Here is a 23,933-nt window from a genome sequence, read left to right as displayed (position 1 = left end):
TTGTTCAAATGAAAGCTTTATTCGGTATTTTCATATAAACTCCACTTCAAGAGCTTGCAATATTTTGTAATTGCAACTGAGAAGCAGTTGAAGAGAAACCAGCTGTTTAACTTTGCAGATGTTACTTATAAACTAAAACAAGTGCTCTTCAGTCACCCCAAACAAGCCATTAAAATCCACTGTCTTCATCCCGTTGTCTGTACAATGCTGTCTTCTGGTTTTTAACATAGACTGTTTCTGGTTTTACATGTAAAATCAAACCCGCTTTTGCTGACGCTCTCTGGGAATCCTCTTGGGCAACTTTAGCCTTTTTGAGATTATTATTTGCAACACTTCTTGCTTTGTACAGAAAATTTTATTCAAGCTCTACCCTGAAACATTTCACAAAGCTAAACCTGTTAATCACACAAATGGTTAACACAATTTCTAAGTTAAATAATTTAGCAGGTAGAAGGTAAGGTGACTAAAGAGGTAGATAGAAGAGAGACTGAGGAGGTATGGCTGACAAAACAGAACCCAAGGGTTGCTGCAGCTCATAGCAGAAGGTATAGACAGCTTTTGTACCAACAAGTAGAAGGATTTTAGGGCTGCAAACCCCATAGGAGGAATGGAGTGGAATCTGTCTCAGAAAAACGAATTATCAAGGAAATCAAAAGAGCACATATAGTCAGTCTTGAAATAGCTTGTGTGTTGTGTGGAAATAGGCATGGTTGTAGTTCTTCAGGGCACAATGCAGACAGGCAGCAGAAGTGGTTGGCAGGAGCTGGGACCTGGAGACACCTTGGCCTACCTAGGAACACAAAGCTTTCTGAAGATGTCGGCAGAGCAGGGGATGAGGTGAAGGTGGATGCCAGAAACACGGCACAGCAGTGATACAGAGATTTGCGTATCTGGGAATACTGGAAGAAGACGATTTGAGGAAGACAGCAATAATAAGAAAAGTACTAAAAAAGGGAGGCGCAACTCAAAAAGCAAATCAAGGAAACCAAGCAGCATGAAATAGTTTTTTACTCCCTTTCTGAGATGCCAAAATTTGCACTGAAATAAAATCCCTTTCAGGGAAAAAAAAAAGGAGAAATGGTTTTATACATGCACAGATTAGTGAATTTAACTCAGATCCATGTCATGACCAGCCCTCCCACCTTCTAAATCTCAATATTGGGACTGGCTGATGCTGCAACACAGACTTTATGACGGTCAAACGAAACTTCACCCTACTGGGGAAGTCTGGATTTCAATCTACCAATCTCCAGGTGAAGGGTTAAAATTTGTCTTAGCCTAAATAGGAACAAGGATTATTCTATAACACGGGTAAAATTGAGCAGGTCTCTGCACAGCTCCTGGCATAGCAAATGCACAATAAAATATTTTTTCTTTTTTCTGTATATGCAGTATGTTTGCTTCTAAAAGCATCACCAACTTTAGACAGGCCCTGCTGTAAAAACATGCACAAAATGTCCTGTACTATGAAGCTGTCTTTCCAAACAAACAAGGCAGGTGGAAATATTAAGCAAGGAAAGAAAAATACAGAGCAGTGAATTGACTTGCTCTAAACCACACAACAGAAATCATCATCAGAAATTGCAATGACTCCCTTTCTCTCTGACTCTCCTTCTCATACTGCTAATGATATCTATGGCAGTCTGTAAAACCAAGGATGTAGTCCTCACTCGAGCTTGCAATAAAACCAGGCAAGCAAATAAAAACATGCTGTAGGATAGAAAATGGATTACTCAGAAAAGAGAACACTCATCTGAAACAGTAACATTCCTTTGTCAAAAGCCAGTGCAGCCCAAGGAAGGATTAGCAGATGAGGAGCGTAACTGTAGTAATACCTAGAGGATTCGTACAGCAAATTTCAAAAGCAGAAGATTTTGCAGGGAGATAGCACAGAAGGGAGAGAGATCTGTGAAAAAACAGATGTCTTGGAAAAGCAGTGTCTGCCTTAAATCTCAGACAAGACAGTATTTTTGTGTAGAACAGAAAAATATTTGGCTTAGATACACAATAAGGAAAATTGAATGACAGCATGCTGCAAAATTAAAGTGGCTTTGTGTATATCAAATTTAAATCAACTGGCCTTTTTTATAATTTAGTTAGGAATAAACTGGTCTCTGACTTTCAGAGGTAGTAGAGAGCAAAGGGCTGTATCTGTATTCTTTGTGAAACACAAGCTTTAAAAGTCACATCAGCAAAACCAAGCATAAGGTATTTAAACTAACTTTACTAGCAGTGAGCAAAGAAATCTTTTAATCTCTTTTCCTAATGTTTTGGTTTGTCTATTTAACACAGTACAAAGACCTTTGGTTCATATTACAACTAACAGCAGCTCCACAAAAGTTTTGAACACTCATTTTCAGATGTTTTTAAACATCTGCTCAAGGGATGTAGTTACAGGTATCTTAAATCCCTGCCTGTGACTTCAATGTGTCAAAACATTTTAAAGGAAAGACGTTCATATTTTGGAAACCTCATAACAAGAGGAAAGATGCCCTCCTCAGAGGATATTAAAAGTGGAGCCTACAAAAAAAATGCTATACTACTGGATAAAACAGTACTAATAAAAAATAAAATAATTTTTCAGAAAACATAATGAAATGTATATATCTTAGGCCTGGAGTAACAGAAGGAGGATGAGTACAGCAGTACAAAAAAAATTGTGCTTGAAAGGAGAGCATGACCAGCTGTTAATTCTTCAGCTAGCAATGGCAAAGGAGTAGAGAGAGCTGGTTGTACTTTTAAGTCACAGGGCACCCCTGGCAGACAGTGCAATGTGGTCACGTGAAAGGCAAATATGGTTTAGGGACATCTCCAGAGTTACTTCCAATATGCTAAGGAAGTATTAGTGACATCATGTGCGGCCTTATTCTAGGCAAACTAGCCCAGGCAAAATCACCTAGGCAAATCTAGTCTAGGCAGACTAGATGGGTGAAGAGAAGTGCTGGTGGAGCACTGAAGGTCCTGTCACACAAGGACACTTTCTGTGATTTCCAAGAGAGATGATGTGATGGGTTCAAGATGAAGAAAAGCTACTTAGCTCAAGGACAGTACTTGTGTAAATTGGGAGGAAGAGTGTAAACTGGTCACAAATATAAGGAGACTAAGTTAGAGCAGGCTCCTAGCTGCCAGAGTAGCGTTCAAATAAGAACAAAACCTGAAAAATTTGGTTAAGAAACCTGACAACCTCTCCTTGGCAGGAAAGACGCTTCTGTTCTAGCCTTGCACGTGAGGTCTTTCATGTGGAGTGCATGTTGTATATTCCTGAACTATGACTGTGAAAGCATCCAGCACATCCTGCATCTTTAAATGACAATCCAGGGCCAGATATTACAGGAAACCTTCAAATTTATCAGAATAAACATCAGAAAAAAACCCCACAACCCTGATGAAGCCAAGAAAACACACAGGATTAAATACAATACTTAATTCTCTTCTACACAAAAAGCAAATGTCACAGAATAGAAAAAAGACTTCACCTCCATAATGTAATACACAATAAATCAGATTTCCTGTCTTGCACTCCTTTCTCCACTGATCCAAAAGATTAACAGTAGTTTTCTCAAAGCAATTCAAGCTCAGCAGTTACCAACTCTATTTTGCTGGACTCTTGACAACAGTCTTAACTGCACCTCTTTTTGACTGAGCCTTTCCTGAACAAAACACTGTGAGCTTTAGGAATAGAGACAGTTTTTAATGGATTCATTATTTGAACCTTTATGGTCCACTGTTTCATTGCTATAGAAGCAATAAGTGCAGCTGTATTCTAACACAGGCAATGAATCTTGATGATGCTAAATGCAGACCAATCCCACCAAGTGAAGAAATCAAATCTACAATCCTTAAGAAAATGTCCAAGTCATCTTGGACAGTGCAGCCATCAGTTCTACTGATCTTTTGTTTTCCTCTCCTGTGGTACTGAGAATGATCAAGCTTCAATATACTAATATACTAAGTCCCTCTCAGCTTATCGAACACTGCAACTATGCAACACACTCTTCTTATCAACAGACAAAACACATTCACCTCAGAAAGGGTCCTCTATGCTATAGCAGGGCCAAATCTCTAGAGTACTTTTTCATTAAAATATCAGGCAAGTACTTTTTTTCTGGGAAAGAGACAAAAAGAAAGCAAGACCAAAAAAAGAAAATTTTGTAAGTAAAGAGTTGAAGGAGACAACAATAAAGCAAAATACAACAAGAAAAAATGTCTACTCCAACAGGGCTCTGGTGCTGTTACTACAAGTTAAGATTCATCAGGTTTAAATCTTCTGCAGAGGTTTAAAACATCTATCATGCACGTACAGAAGTAGTTTTTCAGAACATCATTTGGAATGGGTGGTACTGATGTGAATAACTCCTCTAAAAACAGCTTTCAAATGATCCATTTAAAATGTTGGCAGTCTCACCACCTACTCTTCGGCAAGTGATTAACCAAAGGTTAGTAACCACAATATTTTTATTCATTAGTGGGGAAACTACTCCACATAAACAATCTTGGGGGATAATTTTGTTCTCTAGTACATGCTGTTGATCCAGTTCCTCTGTAAAAATAAAAGATCTGCTTCGATTTTGCCATATTAAGGATTACTACATTCCCACATACTTAGAAAAGGAGTAAAATATGTAATGCAACATATTTAAAACAGCATACACAGAGCAAACAGAACTTAGATGGCATGGTTAAAATAAAAAGTACATGTATTTACAATATTGCGTAAGTAACATAACACAAACTTCCCTTCCAAAACCAATCACATCAAAATAAAATAACTCACATATGTTTTAATACCTATAAATCCTCAATTTCTATCCAATATTTTCTTTATAAAAGCCTGTTTAAAATATTAAACTTTTGATTCACTCCACCTTTAAGAGAATCTGAAATGATTTCTTAAGTATTACTGATCACTTAGTCTTTGTCTTAAGTTTCTAGATTTTCCATTTTCAAATTTTCTCTTTTTAAATGTTGGCACCCCTTCTGTCAGGTCTCCAAGGGAGGTGACTGTCTTCTCTTTAAATATCATTGTTTCCTCTTCTGGAACCTCTAACACTGGGGGTGCTATATTGTCACTCTCTGTACTTGGAAGCTCCAGGTCCACTTTTTCACTGGGAGGAGAGAGGAAAACATAAAAGGGTTAAGCTACATGGAGAAAACGACATGGTGTACTGCAGACCGTAACAGCTATTTTTATTTGTCAAAGCAGCTTTCAGCTAGATGCAGTCTTCTAGTCATCATCATGACAGGCATCAAGAAAAAAACCCATGTTCTTTGTTTCTTCTGTGTGGGTTGCCATAAAAAGCATCAAACTGAAACCTCATTCTGTGCTGAGTTTAGACCATGGACCAAGTACTCATCATGTAAACAGTCCCGCAAAAGATAACAGGGCTGTATGTCTGTAAATATAAGAATATTGACAGACAGTAGTCAGTGAGTAATTAGCAGTGGTTCTCCGCCAAAATACCATTGAGTAGTTCTGCTGAAGTGTCCATCCTCAAGGGACTGCATGACAGAAGAGAGGACAAGCTTACCAAATCAGCCAGTGACCCGAACTTGGGAGAGGTGCTTTGGAGGCCAGGATCACAGCTAACAGTGATATGAACAAACCAAAGACATCAACTAAAAATGACCAATTGGTTTTAAGGGGTCAACAGCAAAACACTGTCTTCCACATGGATAACCTGTGGCACAAATATACGGTAGAGAAAAATGAAACATTTCGCAGAAAGTTACCTAAATCACAAGTCCGTCTGGAATCACACCAGCACAACACTGATGCAAAGAGATACACATTGGCCAATCCACGCAAGAATACTCTTGGTACTACCAAGTGTTATTCTGATGTTAGCTCATGTATATACCTAGTTTCAAGTCCTTCCTTCAAGGAAAACATGGATCAGCTCGAGCACCCAAACAAGAGCCACAAGAATGATTGCAAGTCAAGTATGTCAAGAAAATGCGAGTGCTGCCATATCCTGAAAATATAAACCTCCCGAAAGTGGTTGTCACTGTGCCTAGACTCAATTTAAATTAAATAATGAACTGCATTTGTCTCATTGATGTGTTTATTTCAAGCCTGCATGTTCATGCAGACACTCATCTACAACATTCAGTAGCTGAAAGCGCTTTTTACTAGACAGTGCTTTCCAAAACCCCAAAAGAATTTTTCAGCTCAGAAGTCAAGGAGCCGACCCAACACAGGTGTTATGTGAACATTATTGTCTCCAAGGAAGTATATTGGTGCTTAATTTAGTTTGAAGTGTCAAAACTCTATCTGCTGAACAATTTAGAGCTAAAATGCTGGAGAATAAAGTAAGCATAAGGAAGAAGGCTGTTTTCATTCTCTAAAACCTATTTTCTCCAGACTCCTAGAAGGAGCCACAAGAAAATGACAATAAAAGACAGCATGCTTCACAATAAAAAACAAAAACAAATCCCAAACAAACAAACAAAGCTACCTCAGGCACTATGCAGTAAAACAAAAACAACCCTCCTGATCAGATGCATGTCATGAAAACATCCGCAGTTCACCGCTCAGGCATGGGAGTGGGAGAGAGAGAGGGAGAGACAGTTTCCCAATTTAAAACTGGCATAACTACATTAGACATATTTCGTCTTTCATCTCCCAAGTAAAATCATTAGAGAAAGTGTTTCCCACCCCATTTTAATAGTCTTCAGGACTTACTCATTGTGACAGCAGAAAAGGCTGTAGTGGATTTTGTTTTGGTTAACTTTGTTTTGAAATGAGGGAAAAAAGGGAACAAGAAAATAGTTGAACCAGAAGTCTTTTACTGCAATACTGGGTGAAAGTAAAATAGAAAATTTGAAGTGTCTTCTAGGCTGTGTCCTTCAAGAGAACAGTTAAGAGTTAGTACAATACCACAAAGTGAGAAATGATCCACTGCTTGTGGGAGTAGCCCAGCCAAACATACCAGTGTTAGGTAAAAATTGCTTGGAGTCTAAAAAAGCACACTCATTATGTCAGCAACTATTGATCCCACAAGAAAGGAATTCAAAGCAATGCTACCCCACTACGATCAATGTAAAGTTGCTGGTGGTCCTAGAAGATCAAGATAGATCTCAAACTCCAGGTGAAATCTGCCCAACTAGTTACCCATGAAAAAGAAACAGAATTTAGCCTGAAAGCTGGAGGCCCCAAGAAAGCTGCCTCTACTGTTCCAAGGCTGGAAGCAGTTCAAAAAGCAGTCATAAGAGTGCCTCACGAAGCTGAACCAGATTTATGAAGGAGATGATGTTAAGCTTAGAGTAATAACATTTAAACATTTGATACTCAGCCTCTGAAAAAATGATGCATGACTAGAATTCTTAAATCACTTTAATTTACTCTGTACTTACAGTAAACTTCTACACTAAAACCAAAACACCACTGATATGTGCAATGGAGAGCTATTACTTAAAATAATCATGGCAGAAAGAATTGTATTCCAATTACTGCTGTGCTAATGCTTCCAGAATTCAGAAGAAAAAGCTTCAGCTCTTGAAAACAACATTATGATAATAACCAAGGTAAAAAAGATACCCACCCTTGTTCTTCTTCTTCTTTTTCTTGTTCTTCTCCTACTTCCTTAAGTGCTTTCCATTTTCCATAAGGGTTGGTCGTGTTAGAGCCATAATTGGAGGTTTCTTGGGAAGCTGATGTACTCTCCTCTTTATCTCCAGTTTCTTCTGACTTAACTTCTCGCCATTTCCCATATGGACTTAACTTTTTAGCTTTAGGAGATTTCTTCCCTTCCTCTGATTCTTCACCATTATCTCCTTTCCTCTAAAGAGGAAAAAACCCACCTTAAGCAAAATGCCTAAATAAAAACATAACGTATCTTTATTTTACATCTTTTATTTAGTATTATCTACTATTCATAGTTTTCAACCAAGAGTAACTTGAAACAAGTTCATATTGTAATATAATTTTCTAATTTTTCTTCTTGAGCTTTCATTACATAAAGTTGAAAAACAATTCTTAAATGTTACAAGAAGTTCAAGTTGGAAAATCCCATCTACCAAGGCTGAAGTTAGCAAGGCATAGCCAATTCAAACTTACTTAAAAACAGATCTTAGGATGTCTTAAAATAAAAAACAAGGAAAAAAATTCACATGCAACTTTATGTACATGCAGATACACACTTTATTGCTAATACCTGATAGCAGTTTATAATGATGCACAGTGATACAAAAATACGTATTTTAGAATTAACATCCGCCTATGAATGCATTTTATATTTAAACTGTCTCTGTTCAGAACTACCAGCTTCAGAAGAACCATCTGACCCAACCAAAGCCATAATCACACACTTTTATCGAAAGTTTTACATTTACATTTTAAATATTTAATTGATACAGATGTTGTACTATGTGGTGTCAATGCTTCTTCTCAATTTAATAAGGAAACTACAACCATGCCATTTTCGGTCAAAAGCATTCCCTGGAGGTCCATTGGCAGTCACATTTACCAATGAAGGGTTGAAGTCATCCTCACACTGAAATCCAAACCATTTTGTGGATTATTTCAGAGAGATGACAGTGACCTTTCTCAGAGAACATCACGTATCTTGCAGAATTCAAGGTACTTCTGGTGAGTTGAAGGAAAGAACATGCTTTCTATCCTGGAACAGTGCCACTAATGAGCCAAACAATTGAACAAAGATTTATTTTACTATTTAAAGAAGTGCAAAATTCTACTTTCAGTCATACGGTTTAATCTCATTTCAATGAGTACAGCCTATCACAAGAGATAAAAGATACAGCAATAATTTTTTACTATAAGATGATGTATATAAAATAAATCTGAAGAAAAATTACCTTGGAGTTTGTTTCTGAACTCTTTGCTTCATTTTCACTATCTTCTGAGTCTGATTCAGATGCTGTTTCTGCATGCTCTTTGGAATGCTTGTCACGTCGACTCTTCTCGTTTGAAGATGAAACAAAACCATCCGGTTTCTCCCATGTGGATACTGTCCAAGACATTTGAACAACCAGATTATTTATGCTTCTAATTTTGATCTTTTATTGCTTCAACAACATTACCTTTCAGAAGCAGTGCTGCCTTATTAAAAAACACAGCAAATAATTTAGCACAACGGTTTTGCCTTTGTTGGGTATGTTTGTTTTAATAAACATAATTAGAAAGATAACATTTCACTTCCCAGCAGAGATACAGTCATGACAGCAGAGTTCACTGTTGATAAAGCTTGTTTTAATTAGCTCCAACACACGGTGAACCGTGGTCCGCAAGACTGTGGTCGCTCTCATACCTACACAGGACCAATGAATTAATTACCCTCTAGATGTGCCTATTTGATTTCAGTTGTTCGCTGATTACAAAGACAGGATAAAGTAAAGACTGATAACTGCAAGCCTCAGGACTCCAGCATGATAAACCCCTTTCGTGTGCTCCTTTGCTTGGTAACATTAAGTCTCAAATTAAAAGCTGTCAAGCAAACAAGGAAACACAAACATCAATCTGAAAATACATGAAAGTATGTACAGGATATGTACATACATATCCTCATTTTCAATTAAAAGGTAGTATTCCAGTAAATATATCAAAAGGAAATATTTAAATAAAAGTCGATTCAATGGTCTTAAAACTGGTTTTAGTAAGAATAAGGCGAAAGTAGGCCAAATTTCAATCTATAATTTTATATAAGTTTTCAGATGTAACAAAACTACTACTTTTCCAATTATTTTATCCATTTCCAAGGAAATCCTTAACTGCAAACAACATTTAACAGGTAAGCGTCTAGATGTATCTTGAAGAAGTAAAGGTGTAAAAAACTGGCAGTGAATGACTTTGCATGAACAGCACAGTCACTTAACGATACTGCTGTCATCTGGCTTTAGATTAGTAAATGAGAAAGTTCACTTTCTTAGGTGCCACATACAGCCAGTGGAGGAAAGTACAGCCTCCCAAACCACGACTTGTAGCACTAAGTCTAGAGATATCGGTCTCCTAAGTTATATGTCTAAGATGAGACAATTATGACTATTTACATCAGTTAAAAATTGGTCCTGTCTTCAGAGGATGGGATTACTGTTAGCAGAACCGACAGGTAATTCTCAAACATTTCCAAGACATTTACAGCTATATAAAAGTAAAGGATCAATTTGAAATCTCACAAGCCAAAATTTTACCAAATGCAATGACTATAAAACACATTATTCACAAGTGTCATATGTCTCTGAAAAACTTAAAAACCCAATACACCCAAATGCATAAAATGCATTTGAACTTAGAAGGCAATGTTTAAAAATAAGCAACAGCTCCTTTCCCTTTCCAAAGAGGAAACCACAAATCATTGGGGCAGGAGAGTGACTGGTTTAAAAACTGAAAGGTTTTGGTTGGGTTTTTTTTCCTGTTCTTGGCATTGTGAGGAATGCCACTTCATACCCAACAGCAGTGGAAAAACTCATAGCCAGCATAAAAATCACTTCCTCTCCAGAGAGACCTCATTGACCTTAAAATGATTCAAACAGATTTAGAAAACATTCTGAGGGAGTCACCACAAAGTTCCCATGTAGGGGAAAAAAAAGGGGAAAAGAAGTGGGAGGTAACATTCTGGACTCTCTTATCAATGCTATGTCAGCAAGATGAAAAGTTTAGGAGATTCTTACTTAGTCCTACATACCCATGAAAACAAATCCCCTTTCTAGTTTCCTAACTCTAATTTCAATATTCATATAGAAAAGAAGAATGCTTGAAGTTACAAGCTGAAGTCTAAAGAACCCTACAAAGTATGAATTTATACACATTGACAATACAGCTGTAAAGCCAGTAGTGACTTAAGCAACAAGTATATTTCAACTAAGACTGCAGCTTTAAAAATACAAAACTTAGTAGTGGCCTTAAAATGCAGTTAATTTGCAAAACAAAAAGCTTCTCTGAAAACCTTCTCTCCTGAAACAGAGCTTAACAGAGTTCTCTCCTTACCTCCAGTTTGTGTGTTATAGTAATAGGTATGACCATCTTCAGTGACACCTTCTACCCACTCTGCTCCCTAGGAAAAAGATAGAGGAGCTCATGAAAAAAAGTTTTCAGGATCAGCCAAAGCATCACTTGTAAGATTATTCAACTCCTGAGTATTTTTTGTCTGTGGTTATTTTACTGGTTTAAAGTTTGAACCCCTAATGTTGTTAGAACATATTCCCTTTGACTCAAATGAGACTGGATTCCACGACTTAAAATATCGCAAATGCACATAAACCATTATTTTTCAAACAGGGCATAATCTGTATGAGCCTGTATAGTAAATGTTGCCATAAAGTTCAAATTATTATATGGACCATTATTTTACATGTTTTCTTTATTTTCCAAAGTATTCACCCCCGAGGTTGTATTTGTATTTGTGTTATTGTCTTTACTAGAGACTGCCGCAAGAGAGGGGCCCCGAAGAGAAGATACAAGGACTCCCTGAAACAACATCTCAGCCTTGGCCATATTGATCAACATCACTGGTCTACTCTGGCCTCTAATCGGGAGGTCTGGAGACACACCATCTATAACGCTGCTGATGCCTTTGAGAAAGCACGCAGGATCACTCTCGAGGAGAAAAGACAACGCAGAAAGAATCGTGTCTTGCAGAATTTACCACCTAAGGAGTCTTTCTGCTGTGTCTTTTGCAGTCGGATATGTCTATCTCGTATTGGCCTTTTTAGCCACCAGCACGCTTGTAGCAAATGTGGGTAGAGTCCTTCCCAAATCTTCGTTCGTGAAGCCTAGCCATGATGATGAGAGACTGACGAAAAAATTCTCTAGAAGACTCAGGTCTTAGTGAGGGTTACAAAAAAACCAATACAAATAAATACTATCACAAATTAAATAAATAAACAGAAATGTATCCCAAAATAGATCTTCACCACAAATATAGAATCAAACTTTGTATGAATGCACACCAATGATTAAACTTCTTTCATAAAGCACTGATTTCAACAATGGGCTGTTTTTCCCTACTGATTTATAAATACATATGAAATGTGGTAGAACTTACTGGTGTATCTTTGTGGACACGTAATGTAATTTTTTTTTCAGAATCAGCTACAGCTAGATGATCAGTCATTACCCATCACCTAACATCTTCCTTAAGAACCCGATTTTTAGCTACTTTAGCACATACAACTACTTCACTGCTCCTTAAGTACTAATACTGCCCGCTCCCCTGTGTTGGGTAGAATATCTGTGCAACTTCAACATACCTTATTTTGGCATTAATAACGTCTATGTTTTGCACACACATACCTCTACATTTGCTTAATACTCTTAATAAAACTTGGGTTTATTTTTTTTTAAACACAACAAAATCAGAAGTTAAGCTTCTTGCACCCACTCTGTAAACAAGAAAAAAATGTACCAGTAGGTTTAGAGTAAGCAAAGGCAAAAAAGCCTTCAGTAAGCAAGTTTCTTCAAGGTTTTGCCCTCAAAAGTTTCAGTGTGCTCATTTCAAGAGAAGAAGCAAAAGGAATGTTTCTTTCATGTAAGTAGAAAGTGGATCAAAAAAGCAGTCTTAAGTACAACCTATCCATTTTGTTAAGTGTTAGATCCTGATCATTTTAGACCTGGCGCCTGGAGGTTTTCAGCAAATATTTGACACTAGGCACACTGAATATCCTATGACATGAATGCTAACAAGCACGATGTCAATCTAACTGGTTATAGGTAGTCTTCAACATGCCTCTTCATCGTTCTGTTCTTCCCACCTCTTACAAAGTCTGAGCAGCCATGTAATGTGCTGTAAAACCAGGAGGGCTCCTGAATCTCACTTGCATGACATATTGCAAGCATGCCCTTTAACTTCTGGGCAGTGAGTCCTTGTTAGAGATCTGGAGTGTTCCCAATATGTTTAGCTCAGACTAAATAAGGGAGCAATCAAACGCTTGTTTTTAGCTGTAGCGAAAATAACTCAAGACAGCACAAAGTCACCGAGCAGGGTGAGGAAGGAATGGCAAAATACAGCCATGTGGTATTAGAGAGATATCCAAGGCTGAAGGTGTGTGTTTATGATATAGCTGAGCTGAGATAACTTCAATTTGTTGCCAAGAAGGGACTGCCTTCTCCCCCCAGTCTGCTCTCCCCACACTGGCATTTCTCTGATTAACCAGATAGCCGTTGGCAAGGAAATAAGCCTACAAAGCACTAACCTAAACTCTGATGCCTTCACTCCCTGAACTAGTTCACTGCCAGGGTAAATATGCACCAAAGACCATAAAAAATTAGCTTCAGGACCGCCTCCTTCTGTGGAAGTCTACAGTAAGACTGGCTTATAAATATTGCAATGCTATGCCTTGACTGAAAAGATAAAGTTGAAGTGCTGATTAACAAGTGGTGCAAACCTACAGGATAAGGGAATCAGAAAGCCAGAGCAGCATGTGATGCAACAATATAGAGCTAGAGAATGTTAAGCACTCTGAAAACACCAGGTTTTTTCGAACTCTAACGTAAAATCCAACATTGGCAAACCAAAAAAAAACCTTACATTAAATCATAGTGTACATATGACACCTATCTTGAAAATGAGAAACATAACATCACTTAACAGGAGATTTGGAAAAATCCTGGTTTTAACGCTGCAAAGCACAAAAATCTTGGAGTGATAAGTATCAGGGAAAAGCCCATTAACAATAGTCTTTCTGTCTTTGGACTGTTCTGCAAGTTTCCCTGTGCCTCAAACAAGGAAAACAGAGTAACATGCTAAATATGTTAAATAATTGCTTGTACATAGGTTCCATGATCATAAGAAACCAAGGAAAACCAGAAATTATTACATAACTGTATCCTAAAGTAAACACAAAAAATAAGCACTCTTTTTTTTAACTACCTGCCAATGCAATCTCAATGTTTCCTAAGATAAAGGAGGCTTAACTATTTCAAATATGTAAGATTTTTTAAATTACATTTTGTTCACAAAAGGTTCAACAGAATTTATTCAGAATTTCCCCAAAGCTTTTAATTTTATGGGCTGAAGCATAAGAAAAAGCATATTCTGCAAGAACCCAACCACTATTATCATTTCTCCTCCCTTGATAGACAAATTAGCCAAATAAGATTTGTGCAGTAAAATTTCAGTTTATCATAAATGATTCTACGTTTTCTTTAGTTTATAAGGGCAAACAATTTATTTTCTGCAACCAAAAGACTTGCAAATTGCTTAGATTATTTCTGTTAAGTGTTTACAAGGACAAAGAAAAGTATGAATAATAGTATTTGATTACCGTTTGTGAGTTTTGAGAGTTGCCTTGGAATCCTTTAGGTTTCTCCCACTGTGATTCTGAAAAAACAAAGGCATATTTCACCCATCATTCAATCCTGTTTAATAATCTTTAATAAAATGAGATCTAAAAGATATAATACTGATGTGTGCAGACATATAAACAAATAATATAGATACACCTCACTGGAACATGAATAATCCTTGATAAAACTATCGTATGAAAAATAAATCAAAGTATCATAATTACACCTGGCTTTACTGGAATTAGGGACCCTTCAGACTCTATATGGCTGATACACAGATACTGGAAATTCAGTTTAAAAAAAAAAGGTGGCAGGTTTGTTTGGCCTTTTTCAAATGTTAGGCCAGAAGAAACCAAACACACAAGATTTTTACCTTTTGGAAGTTATCTTGTATGAGGAAAGACAACAGTAAATACTAGTGCCAATCCTTGGATTTATAAGAAACAGTTTGTAACATTTTCGTTAATCATAAAAGAGAGTGGCTTTTATGCTCTAAAGTAGATCACAAGACACAGTTCTTCAAGAAAAGTCAGTTAGATAAAGTCTGTAAATTTGGAAAGAAACAATTGGTTTATTTCACATTCCTGATCAGAAAACTTGTTTAGGAAGAACACAGCTATCTTTTGTATACTTAACCTCTGCCAGGCTAAACATTTCCAGAAACTGTGGAATTACTGCATTCTTCCATTATTAATCAACAGCAAAACTACTTTGAAATTCTGGATGCCTAAGTCTTGAATGTTAAATATCAAAACTCCATCAAATCGTTCATGTTTTAATAACCAGCTTACTACTGAAATAGCAGAAGAGTAAAGAAATGCAGGTAGTCATTTCTCACTTAGATCCAGTAACTATATCTGCATTTGCTTTTACCTCCAGTTTTTGTGTTGTAATAATACGTATAGCCTTCTGGAGACAGTCCTTGTACCCACTGCTTCGTTTCAGTTGTCTTCTTTTTCTTTTCTTTCTTTTCCTTCTTCTCTTTCTTTTCTTTCTTTCCTTTAGTTTCCACTGTGTTACTCTGTGTTTTACTCGGTGTTGAACTGGGACCTACGTCATCTTAAAGAAAACAATACTGCCCTTAAAAAAAAGACTAATAATCTGCACTTAAATATTAGTCACTTGCACAACAGAAAATAGGAAATTTTGTTCTTATGAATATTTTCACTAATGAGTGACAGTCATCAGTATTACACTCATAGCAAGCACTCTTAAAAGACTATATTCAAAGAATCTTACACTGTAGCACTTCTATACAAAGTCCAAATTTAAAAAGATGAATAACAAAAACCATTTGGATCAATTAGCTCTAACCAAATAGCAAAAACCAAACTAAAAGCGTTATGAGAAAGACAGCTGGTACAGCAGCCTGAAACTACAAACTTTTTTTTAAAGGATAGTATGTCTTCACATGGACAGAACAAAGGTACTTGCTGAACTGCAAGCTGAGTAGGAGATTCTCATCTCCACTGTCTGACACAAGTGGGAACCCAGTCTTCTCCTACGCATAGGAACTTTTGTCTCCAACTGGCAAAAGTGAAACATAAAGTTAATCAAGGGAAGCTGCACTGGTCATTCAAAGCACCAACTACAGCCTATTTTTTTTTTGTTATCACATTGTTTAATTTTTCTACTCGGAATATGATTGTTCCATGGATCAGAGGATACCATAGCTGAAAACATTCTGTGCTGCCACTTCTACTACTGGCAAATTGTAGACTACTCTTTTTTTATTATTATTAATGAGCAAACACAGTCCTGGAGGCCTCCTCTCATGTTCCTAAACCAAATTTAAGACAAAACTTTTCTATTCAATATTCTTTCAATTCTGCCTTTTATCTTTTGGCAGCTATGTGAACTACCTGGCTTAATTCCAAGCCTTTTCATATCCTCTTGATATGCTTTCATTGCAGCCTCCTCCATTGCCGCAAATTCTTTTGACATGTTTTCTTCTTCTTTTGCCTTTTCCAAGCTTTTCTTTTTAATCTAAAAAAAACCAGAAACCCCCCAAGAGAATAAATTAAACAAATATGATAAGAGAGTAAAAATAAGCATTTGTGCAATTAAGATATTTGAGTTACCTCACTAATTCTTTTTGCCACATTTTCTTTATGATTCTTTCCTCTTTCATGAAAATCAATGCTCTTCAAAGTGAGAAAAAACCAAGAAAAATTATATGTATTATACAATTTAAAAATAATTTTAGTTAGTTAAAATTTAGTTAGACTAAGCTTAGTTGAACAAACCTAAATGTAACCTGTTCTGAGAATGCTTACAGCAAAACTAAAGCTATGAAATGGGTGGAACACAGGAACACTGAGAAACACTCAACACAGAAATAATGAAAAATCAGTAACTCTCCAGGATGGTATCATACAATCTCAGTGTATTTATAAGATATAAATTTTTTCAAATAATACTGTTCAGCAACATATTAGAGACAAGTAACAGGGAACCTGGGCTCCCTCTTCATGCTATTCTTCCAAGTGATGACACTTCCAAGTGTCATTAATTTTTTTTTGATCCTGTTCTCATGCAAACTTTTAAAAACCATATGGGTTAATTAGTGTTCCAAATATTAGCTACCACCCTTAATTAAATAATGTTAACTCCACAAATATCTCGTGAACTCGAACTGCAGGTCCACATATCTGAGAAAGAGAGAGAGAAAAAGAAAAGGCAAAGTGGGAGAGTTGGGTAACTAAGGACAACAGAACAGTCCGCAAGCCAAAAAGCTGCCAGGAAGACAAGCCAGTAGGAGCTGGAAGGAGTTCAGAAGCTCCCTATGGGCACAACAGTGGAAGTCCTCCTGTGGTTCTCAGAAAAAAACATCTGAGCTCATTTAGGTGTTCAGATGTTAGGTGCCTAAGCCTGACCTAGTAACCCTAGAATTTCTTTCTTTCCTCTGCATGACCTGATGTGCAGAGGATGCACATTCAGGGATAACTCATTTGAAGACAGACTTTACAAGGTACTCATATCTGTCCCTTTACATGTATTTCTCTTCACTGACTCCAAGAAGATACCTGCAGTTCTTGTGAGCTAATTAATTGAGGTATCTTACAGCAAGCCAGATGAAGCTCAGCTCTAAGAGAACTCCTGGCATCCAATCAGGAATGCAAAACTTATTTCTAAGTAAGAAACCAATGGGTCTAGTAGTCTGCAAAAGACATCTACTAGTCAGAAACACCTGTAATAGTTCTGTGGGCTGTGTGAAATGAAAGAAACTTGCTTTAAATGCTCAACACTACTGGCTGTACCATGCCTACCACATAGAAACAGTACATATGCCAGGTTTTGCTTTCTACTTGCACATGAAAGAGAGGAACAGGCACAGACAAAGTTTCAAGACAGATCAAATGTTGAGTTACAGAACTCAAAGAAAAAGCAGGGTCAGATATTTTAGTTCTTATCTGTACTGCCAAATAGAACAGCACACACCATCTTGTATGCAGGTATCTGGCTCTCGTACTATATTTTAAGGATCACAAGTATTATAAAAACATTTTTTAAAAACAAATTTCATGCATCAATAGACTAGTATCAAAAAGTGATGTTAAAAGCCTGTAATTCAAATTCTTAGGATTTCAAAATAATTGACATAGTATGGTAGACCATCGTACAGGTCTGTTGTCTGCTATCCAGCACTTGCAGTAATCGCAGAATTTTTTTGGCTGAGATTTCCAGTAATCGGCCCTGGGGAAAGAAAAAAAAAGATCTTTAATCTGAAACAACAACCAAAGCCACAGGTTTTCATATATATCTATATATCTACATCTTCAGAAACTAAATTTAGTCTTCTTTGGGTGATTAAATGCTAAGAGATGGGGGGTTTTTTGCTTGTTTTTTTTTGTTTGGTTGGGGTTTTTTGTTTGGTTGTTCGGGTTTTTTTTGTTTAGCAAAGTCTGGGGAGCCAGCAAGAGTAGCTATATTGACTACTGTGTCCCATAAAGCATAGTTCAGTATTAGGATTCTGCCCATCTGATCCCCAAAAGACTGCAAAATTTTTACAATGGAGGTGGTGCTTTAAGAATCAGAAATACAAGACAAAGCAAGCCAGAGATAAAAAAGCGGCTCTAGACACCCCAATTAAACACAGAACAGTCATAAAAGTGCAACTTGCACTCTTTCCCATAAAAATGTATCAGTAGATGTTTCTAAGCAAAACTTTAGATTTAATGCTGAATCCTGTTTTTGATACTGTACACAGTGAACTCAGCAACACAAAGGTGCAGCTCTGGACACTGCAGAATGAATCCTAGACCAGATTCTGACTTGTGGGGTCACAGACACGACAGTAAATTGTTCGGATGTTTCAGTGTAAAAATGCAACTATTCTTGAACCACGCAATTAGATAAGTGAGGAAACTTGGGGAAAACTTCAGAGTTCAAATGCTAGTATATAAAAGTATTAAACAACAAAATAAACAATCGCTCCAATGGCTGTTTCTTCATCAAAAAACACTTGATAATGCCAGATAAGACTTGTGCAGAAACAAATCTATCTCTCATAGGTTTGCAGCAACAGATGCAATGCATTGGTTCAACAGTACACAATTGAGCAACAGACTTCTACATTTTTTAAGTTAAAAAGAGAAAGAATGAGGGACAAAATAAAAAAATCCAATTCAATATTACACCGACAACATTAAAAAAGGTCAGCCCAAAAAATTCATCTTTGTCTTCTGTCTGAAGATCAATGCATAAAGTCCAAGGAAAATACATTCTCATTCAATAAAACCAAAACTTTTTCACACACAACAACAGCACCCTCAATCCTCACGATACCTGCAATCAGATCTTTAATTACAGAAACAGACCTTATTGACTCAACTCCTAAAATTTAAGCAGGTATCAAAATACACTCTCCTACCAGTGCTCAATGTAAAAGTACAATTTCCAAGAGGCTACAATTATTTAAAAGTGTAAGTGCAAAGGATATACTCTGCAAAAATGTACCAACCTGTAAGCAATACTGTGTAAGCAATGTGCAGCTTTTCAAGCAATTTTCTGGAAATCTAGAAAGAAGCAGCTGGGCTTTCCCCAATTTAAACAGAAATCTGCTCATCCCTAAATGGTGTATTTTAAAATTGTGTGATTACTTAGTCACACATTTAATTCAAAGGCTTTTTCTGTGAGTTACAAAAAAGTGTACCAGGGGCAAAGCCTGAGAAATCAAATGCTCTAGCTGAAAAACCAGATGAGTGGAAAGGAAAAATTCAGAGCTCAAAATACCTTGAGATCCTTTTTCCTATTTGAGCTATAGCTCCTAAATTGTCTCTAAATCCTTCAACATCATTTATAATAAATTTCCAGCTAAAGGCAGGGTTAACCTTTCTAAGGCAATGGAACAATTCTGATACAAAACACATAAACTGGAAAAAAGCCACACTGAATGTCTTGGATATGCAGGAATCTCTGCCTACTTCCAAGTTTAACCTAACACAGGAGGCTCTTTCTCTTTAACAGAATCAAGTGTAAGTGCTAAAATTAAGACCGTACAGCTGCACCCACCACAGGTCAACACCTGAGAGTTTGGCGAGCTGTATTTTCACAGCTATATTTTTCACAGATTTCCTTCCTAAATGCTACTGGACATCACATTTGTTGCAAACCACTGTAGCTGCACATAGAGTAATCACGCTGGAGAACTTGAGGGCACACCTGTACCTTCAGTACAAATCCACATCTTGAACACAGAAGCCTTTTGTCTTCATCTTCTATTGGTTTTGATAAAAACTGAAGCTGGCTCTCCATTGTTACATATAAAATAAATGTAAATGGTACTCTGTGCAGAAGATCAGATATCCTAGGAACTTTAAATTCTGCATTTTAAATTAATTGTGTAACTTACAGTCTCAATTCTGTGCCTTATGGGCATGAGAAATCTTATATATCATGTAATTCTCTTAAAGATTTTCCACTTGAGTTTACACCACTAGAAAAAAGAGCAAGCACCGACACAGATGGTGTCTGGACAAACTGCTGTAAACTTCCATCCAGAGTTGGAAATCCTATACCAACTTGCAAGAAATTCGTGTTTCCTCAAGTGCAGTGATTTTCTTTCCCCTTTTACTGGTCACACCACCCACACAGAATGTGCAACAGTTCAGAGGGCTAAGGGGGAAGGAGGGAAAAAGAGTAAAAATCAAACTATTTTCTTGAAACTTTAATGAAATGACAAAGTCTTTGCTACAAACAGCAGAGTGCAAGTAGCATCAATGTTAAAACAATTTTCAGATTTCCAAAACTCATTTAAAATGTCAGAGGGAGCGAGAACATGGGGAAGAACAAGTAGCAATTCTGCACCAACAGCACCTGCCCGATTTGCCAGTCCAAAAGATATGAAAATGATGAAACTCAGAGAGACAACACAGAAAGTCAGGTATTTTTACTGTGCATAATTAATTTCTTGAGCCATGAGGATCATGCAGCCTACGCTGCAGTGACTGGGATACTCCAGCATGGGAACCACGCTTGGGAGCACATCAAGGGGACAGGTTCTGTCAACAGTGTAACCTGCAGAGTAATGCCAGCAGTAGTGGAGTCCAGGGCCCCAAACTGTCTACCTGCAAGCTTCTTCTCCTCACAAGCTACTATATTATTCATGTTTAAACACGTGGTGCAAACAGCAGGCCTTATATAGAGAGGCTTAAGAAACCCTCATAAAGTAGCTATCTTCAGCTGAGACAACTTTGCCAAACTTTACTTGGAGACTGGGCTGGAGGATTTTGTTCCTATCACATACTGAAATTAAGGGGGGAAGGAGGAGAGACAACTGGTTTAGGTGGTTCTGAACACAATAAAAAAGAATTTGGCTGTGCAAACAAAATCTGGCAGTATTTGCTTTGAACGGCTCTGTTCTAAAACAGACCTGAAATCTGGCAGGGATGCAGAGGAGTTTGTATCAAGGATGTATCTGTCCAAATTATAAGCCTTTAGGGGGTAAAAAAACCTAATATATAGGCTCAGCAGCCTTTTTTGGTTTGAGTATCTGCAACCTCTGAAGACTTTACAGGAAGTTAACATCTTACAGCTTTCTGCAGGTTTGAGCACTGAACAGCTACTGCATGCATCATCTTCTTGAGTACAGGTGTGTGAAGTAAGTAAGATTCAAGTTTTTGACTACACAAAGACAGTAACTCACAGTAGATATTGTGGCTGCTCTAAAACAGCCATCCAAAAGGACACAGAATCTGTTACTATTTCTGAATACTATTTGGGAATACTGTGTCCATTTAAAGAAAAGTAATAGTTCTGTAATTGAAAGAAGTAGAAAGAACAAAAGAAAAAGAAAACAATCACATGTATTTCACAATAGACCCTCATCCACATGGGAAGCCATTCCAGAGCAGCTAATTCCAATTCATATATTCCAGTATTGTTGAGATCTAAAAAGGCAGTACTAAGATTGGCAGGGAAGAAAGGCAAAAAGGTTTTCTTGTGAAGTAGGTCCCAGTGCCATGGCTCACGCTCTCAAAGAACTCACACCAACTCCATTCACTCACAGCATACTAATCCTACCTTAAAACCTCTTCTTAGATATGTACCCTTAACTTTTATTTTTAAAAAATGGTATTTAAAAATAAGGACTAAAGGAAATAGCATCCCTGACACTGTGAATACACAGGACTGTCCTTTACCTAACCTTAGCTTTTTGGCTTTCTAATAGATCATGTATATGTCCACATATGTCAGAGCCCACATATGTGGACATGGAATATATGTCTATATGTGGGCTCTGAGAGTAGTACTGGATGGGAGTTTCATCCACATGAAACATGGCAGTTCTCTAAATGGCTTTGTTCTTCTCGCTCTCAAGTCAATTATATTTTTTGCAGTCCTTCTGTAAATTCTAATTTACAACCCGAGTGGCTGCTTCTTTTTATTACTGTCTTAGCCCCCTCTGAACTACATACACATCACAATATCCCATGGAGAGCAGAGTTTGCAGAAGGTGCTGAGTCTGATCTGTATTGGCATTGAAGATCATTTTCATGAATCTCCTTTACCAGACCTCTTCTCTAAATTGTAAATTATAGAATCACAGAATCATTTAAGTTGGAAAAGACCTCTAAGATCATAGAGTCCAACCCTTAACACTGCCAAATCCACCACTAAGCCATGTTCCTAAGTGACATATTTACATGTCTTTTAAATACCTCCAGGGATGGTGATTCAACTACTTCAAATGCTAAAAACATTTTTAATAATATACAAGAATGGACAAGGCTATCAGGGAAGGCAGCCTTCTGCATGTATGGAACTCCAATTCTCTAGGTCATGTCCCCTAACTTCAGTTGTCCAAATAGAGAGATTAGCATCGTCTTAGTTTTCCAATTCAATGATAGAAACTGTAATGTCCAAAATATTGCTCTTTCCATCCTAAAGAGGCACTTGAGAAGCAAACTGAACTCCTTAGGTGCATGTTTCTTTCTTATACAGGGAACCTAAAAGCAAACTGCATCAGTCAGCCTTCAAAAGTTAAATATCTGAAGTCAGGGATATCTACTGAGACCAGAGGTCTGCTGCTGTAGATGCAAAAGAAAGATATGGGCTATGTCAGGAAGAATGTGATAAGAATTAGAAGAGAGGAAAAAACCAGCAACATAAATTGGGTCAAGAAACTGTTCAGGTATAATTTTAGCAATACCTAAAATTAAGAACATTGCTGTATATAGTACCAGTCTGCAAGACAGCCTCACACAGCTCACCATCAAATATGGCCCCAGAGAAAGACCTCTGAAGAAATTTTTGACCAGTTTAAGATTTATTTTTTTTTCAGCAGGGAAGTTAGGATATCTTGAAAACTAACAGAAACGAGCAAATGCCATTCATGTGCCATTCGCACCTAATAAAAGACCTCAACCTGGATTTCTACCCCCCCCACACGTGCTCAGGTACTAACACAAATTTCTTAACCAAAGAGTTAAAGGAGGTAGCGACGGCCAGGTAAAACCAAGGTACAGAGGCTTTTCTTCCGCGCGATTCACCCAGGACCAGAGACGTTAAAGGAGCCTGAAGGGTGGGGGGACTTGGGGGAGAAGGAGTGAGGGAGAGGGGTTGCAGGGGGAACGGAAAGAGGGGGAAGAAGGGGAGTGCAGGGGGAAGGGGTGCAGGGGGGAATGGAGGATCAGGTAGAAGGGAGCAGGGCAGGGGAGACGGAGACAGGAGGAGGAGGAGGACGAAGACGGGGGACTGCGAGGGGACGGAGTGGGGTCAGGGGGACGCAGGCCCCCTTCCCCGCAGCCCGCCCGGCTCTGTGGGCCGCTGAGTCCCCTGCCGGCGGGAGGCGCCGCTGCCCGCCGTGTGCCAGGGAGATAAGGGGACGAAAGCGCAGCAAAAACAAACAACACGAAGACGGAGGGAGGACGGCCAGGAACAGAGAGACCGGAGCGACAAGGAAACCCCTCTCTCAGCGGGGCGGGGGTCGCGGGCCACAGCCGAAGCACCGCCACAGCCCCGCCACCCCCGGCCCCCACATGGCCTGCGGGGGCCCGGCCTGGCCCGGTCCCGGTCCCGCCGACCCCGCCGCCGGCCCGGCCCCGGCACGCAGGGTGGGGGGCTGTGCCCGCTCCCTCCCGGCCCCGGCACTCACATCGCCGCTCCCCAGGCAGCGCTGCCGCTCCGCTCCGCTCCCCTCGGCTCCCCTGCGCCCGCCGGGGCGGGATGGGGCGGTGCCAGGAGAGGGAGG

General features: G+C 38.3%; 1 protein-coding gene across 1 annotated transcript; it reads right to left on the bottom strand.

Annotated features, from left to right (window-relative positions):
- WBP4 (WW domain binding protein 4) lies at nt 1-23,933 on the bottom strand. Its single transcript, XM_027674283.1, has 10 exons — nt 23,838-23,933; nt 17,863-17,935; nt 16,321-16,383; nt 16,102-16,225; nt 15,113-15,298; nt 14,218-14,273; nt 10,943-11,009; nt 8,815-8,966; nt 7,542-7,780; nt 1-5,105 (listed from the first exon to the last, which is right to left on the bottom strand). Coding segments are annotated over exons 1-10 (1,170 nt in total). The 5' UTR covers nt 23,840-23,933; the 3' UTR covers nt 1-4,897.

Source organism: Neopelma chrysocephalum, unplaced genomic scaffold (genome assembly GCF_003984885.1).
Source record: "Neopelma chrysocephalum unplaced genomic scaffold, ASM398488v2 Primary Assembly neopelma1_25, whole genome shotgun sequence".
Taxonomy (NCBI): Eukaryota; Metazoa; Chordata; class Aves; order Passeriformes; family Pipridae; genus Neopelma; species Neopelma chrysocephalum.
This window is presented reverse-complemented; position numbering and strand designations above follow the sequence as displayed.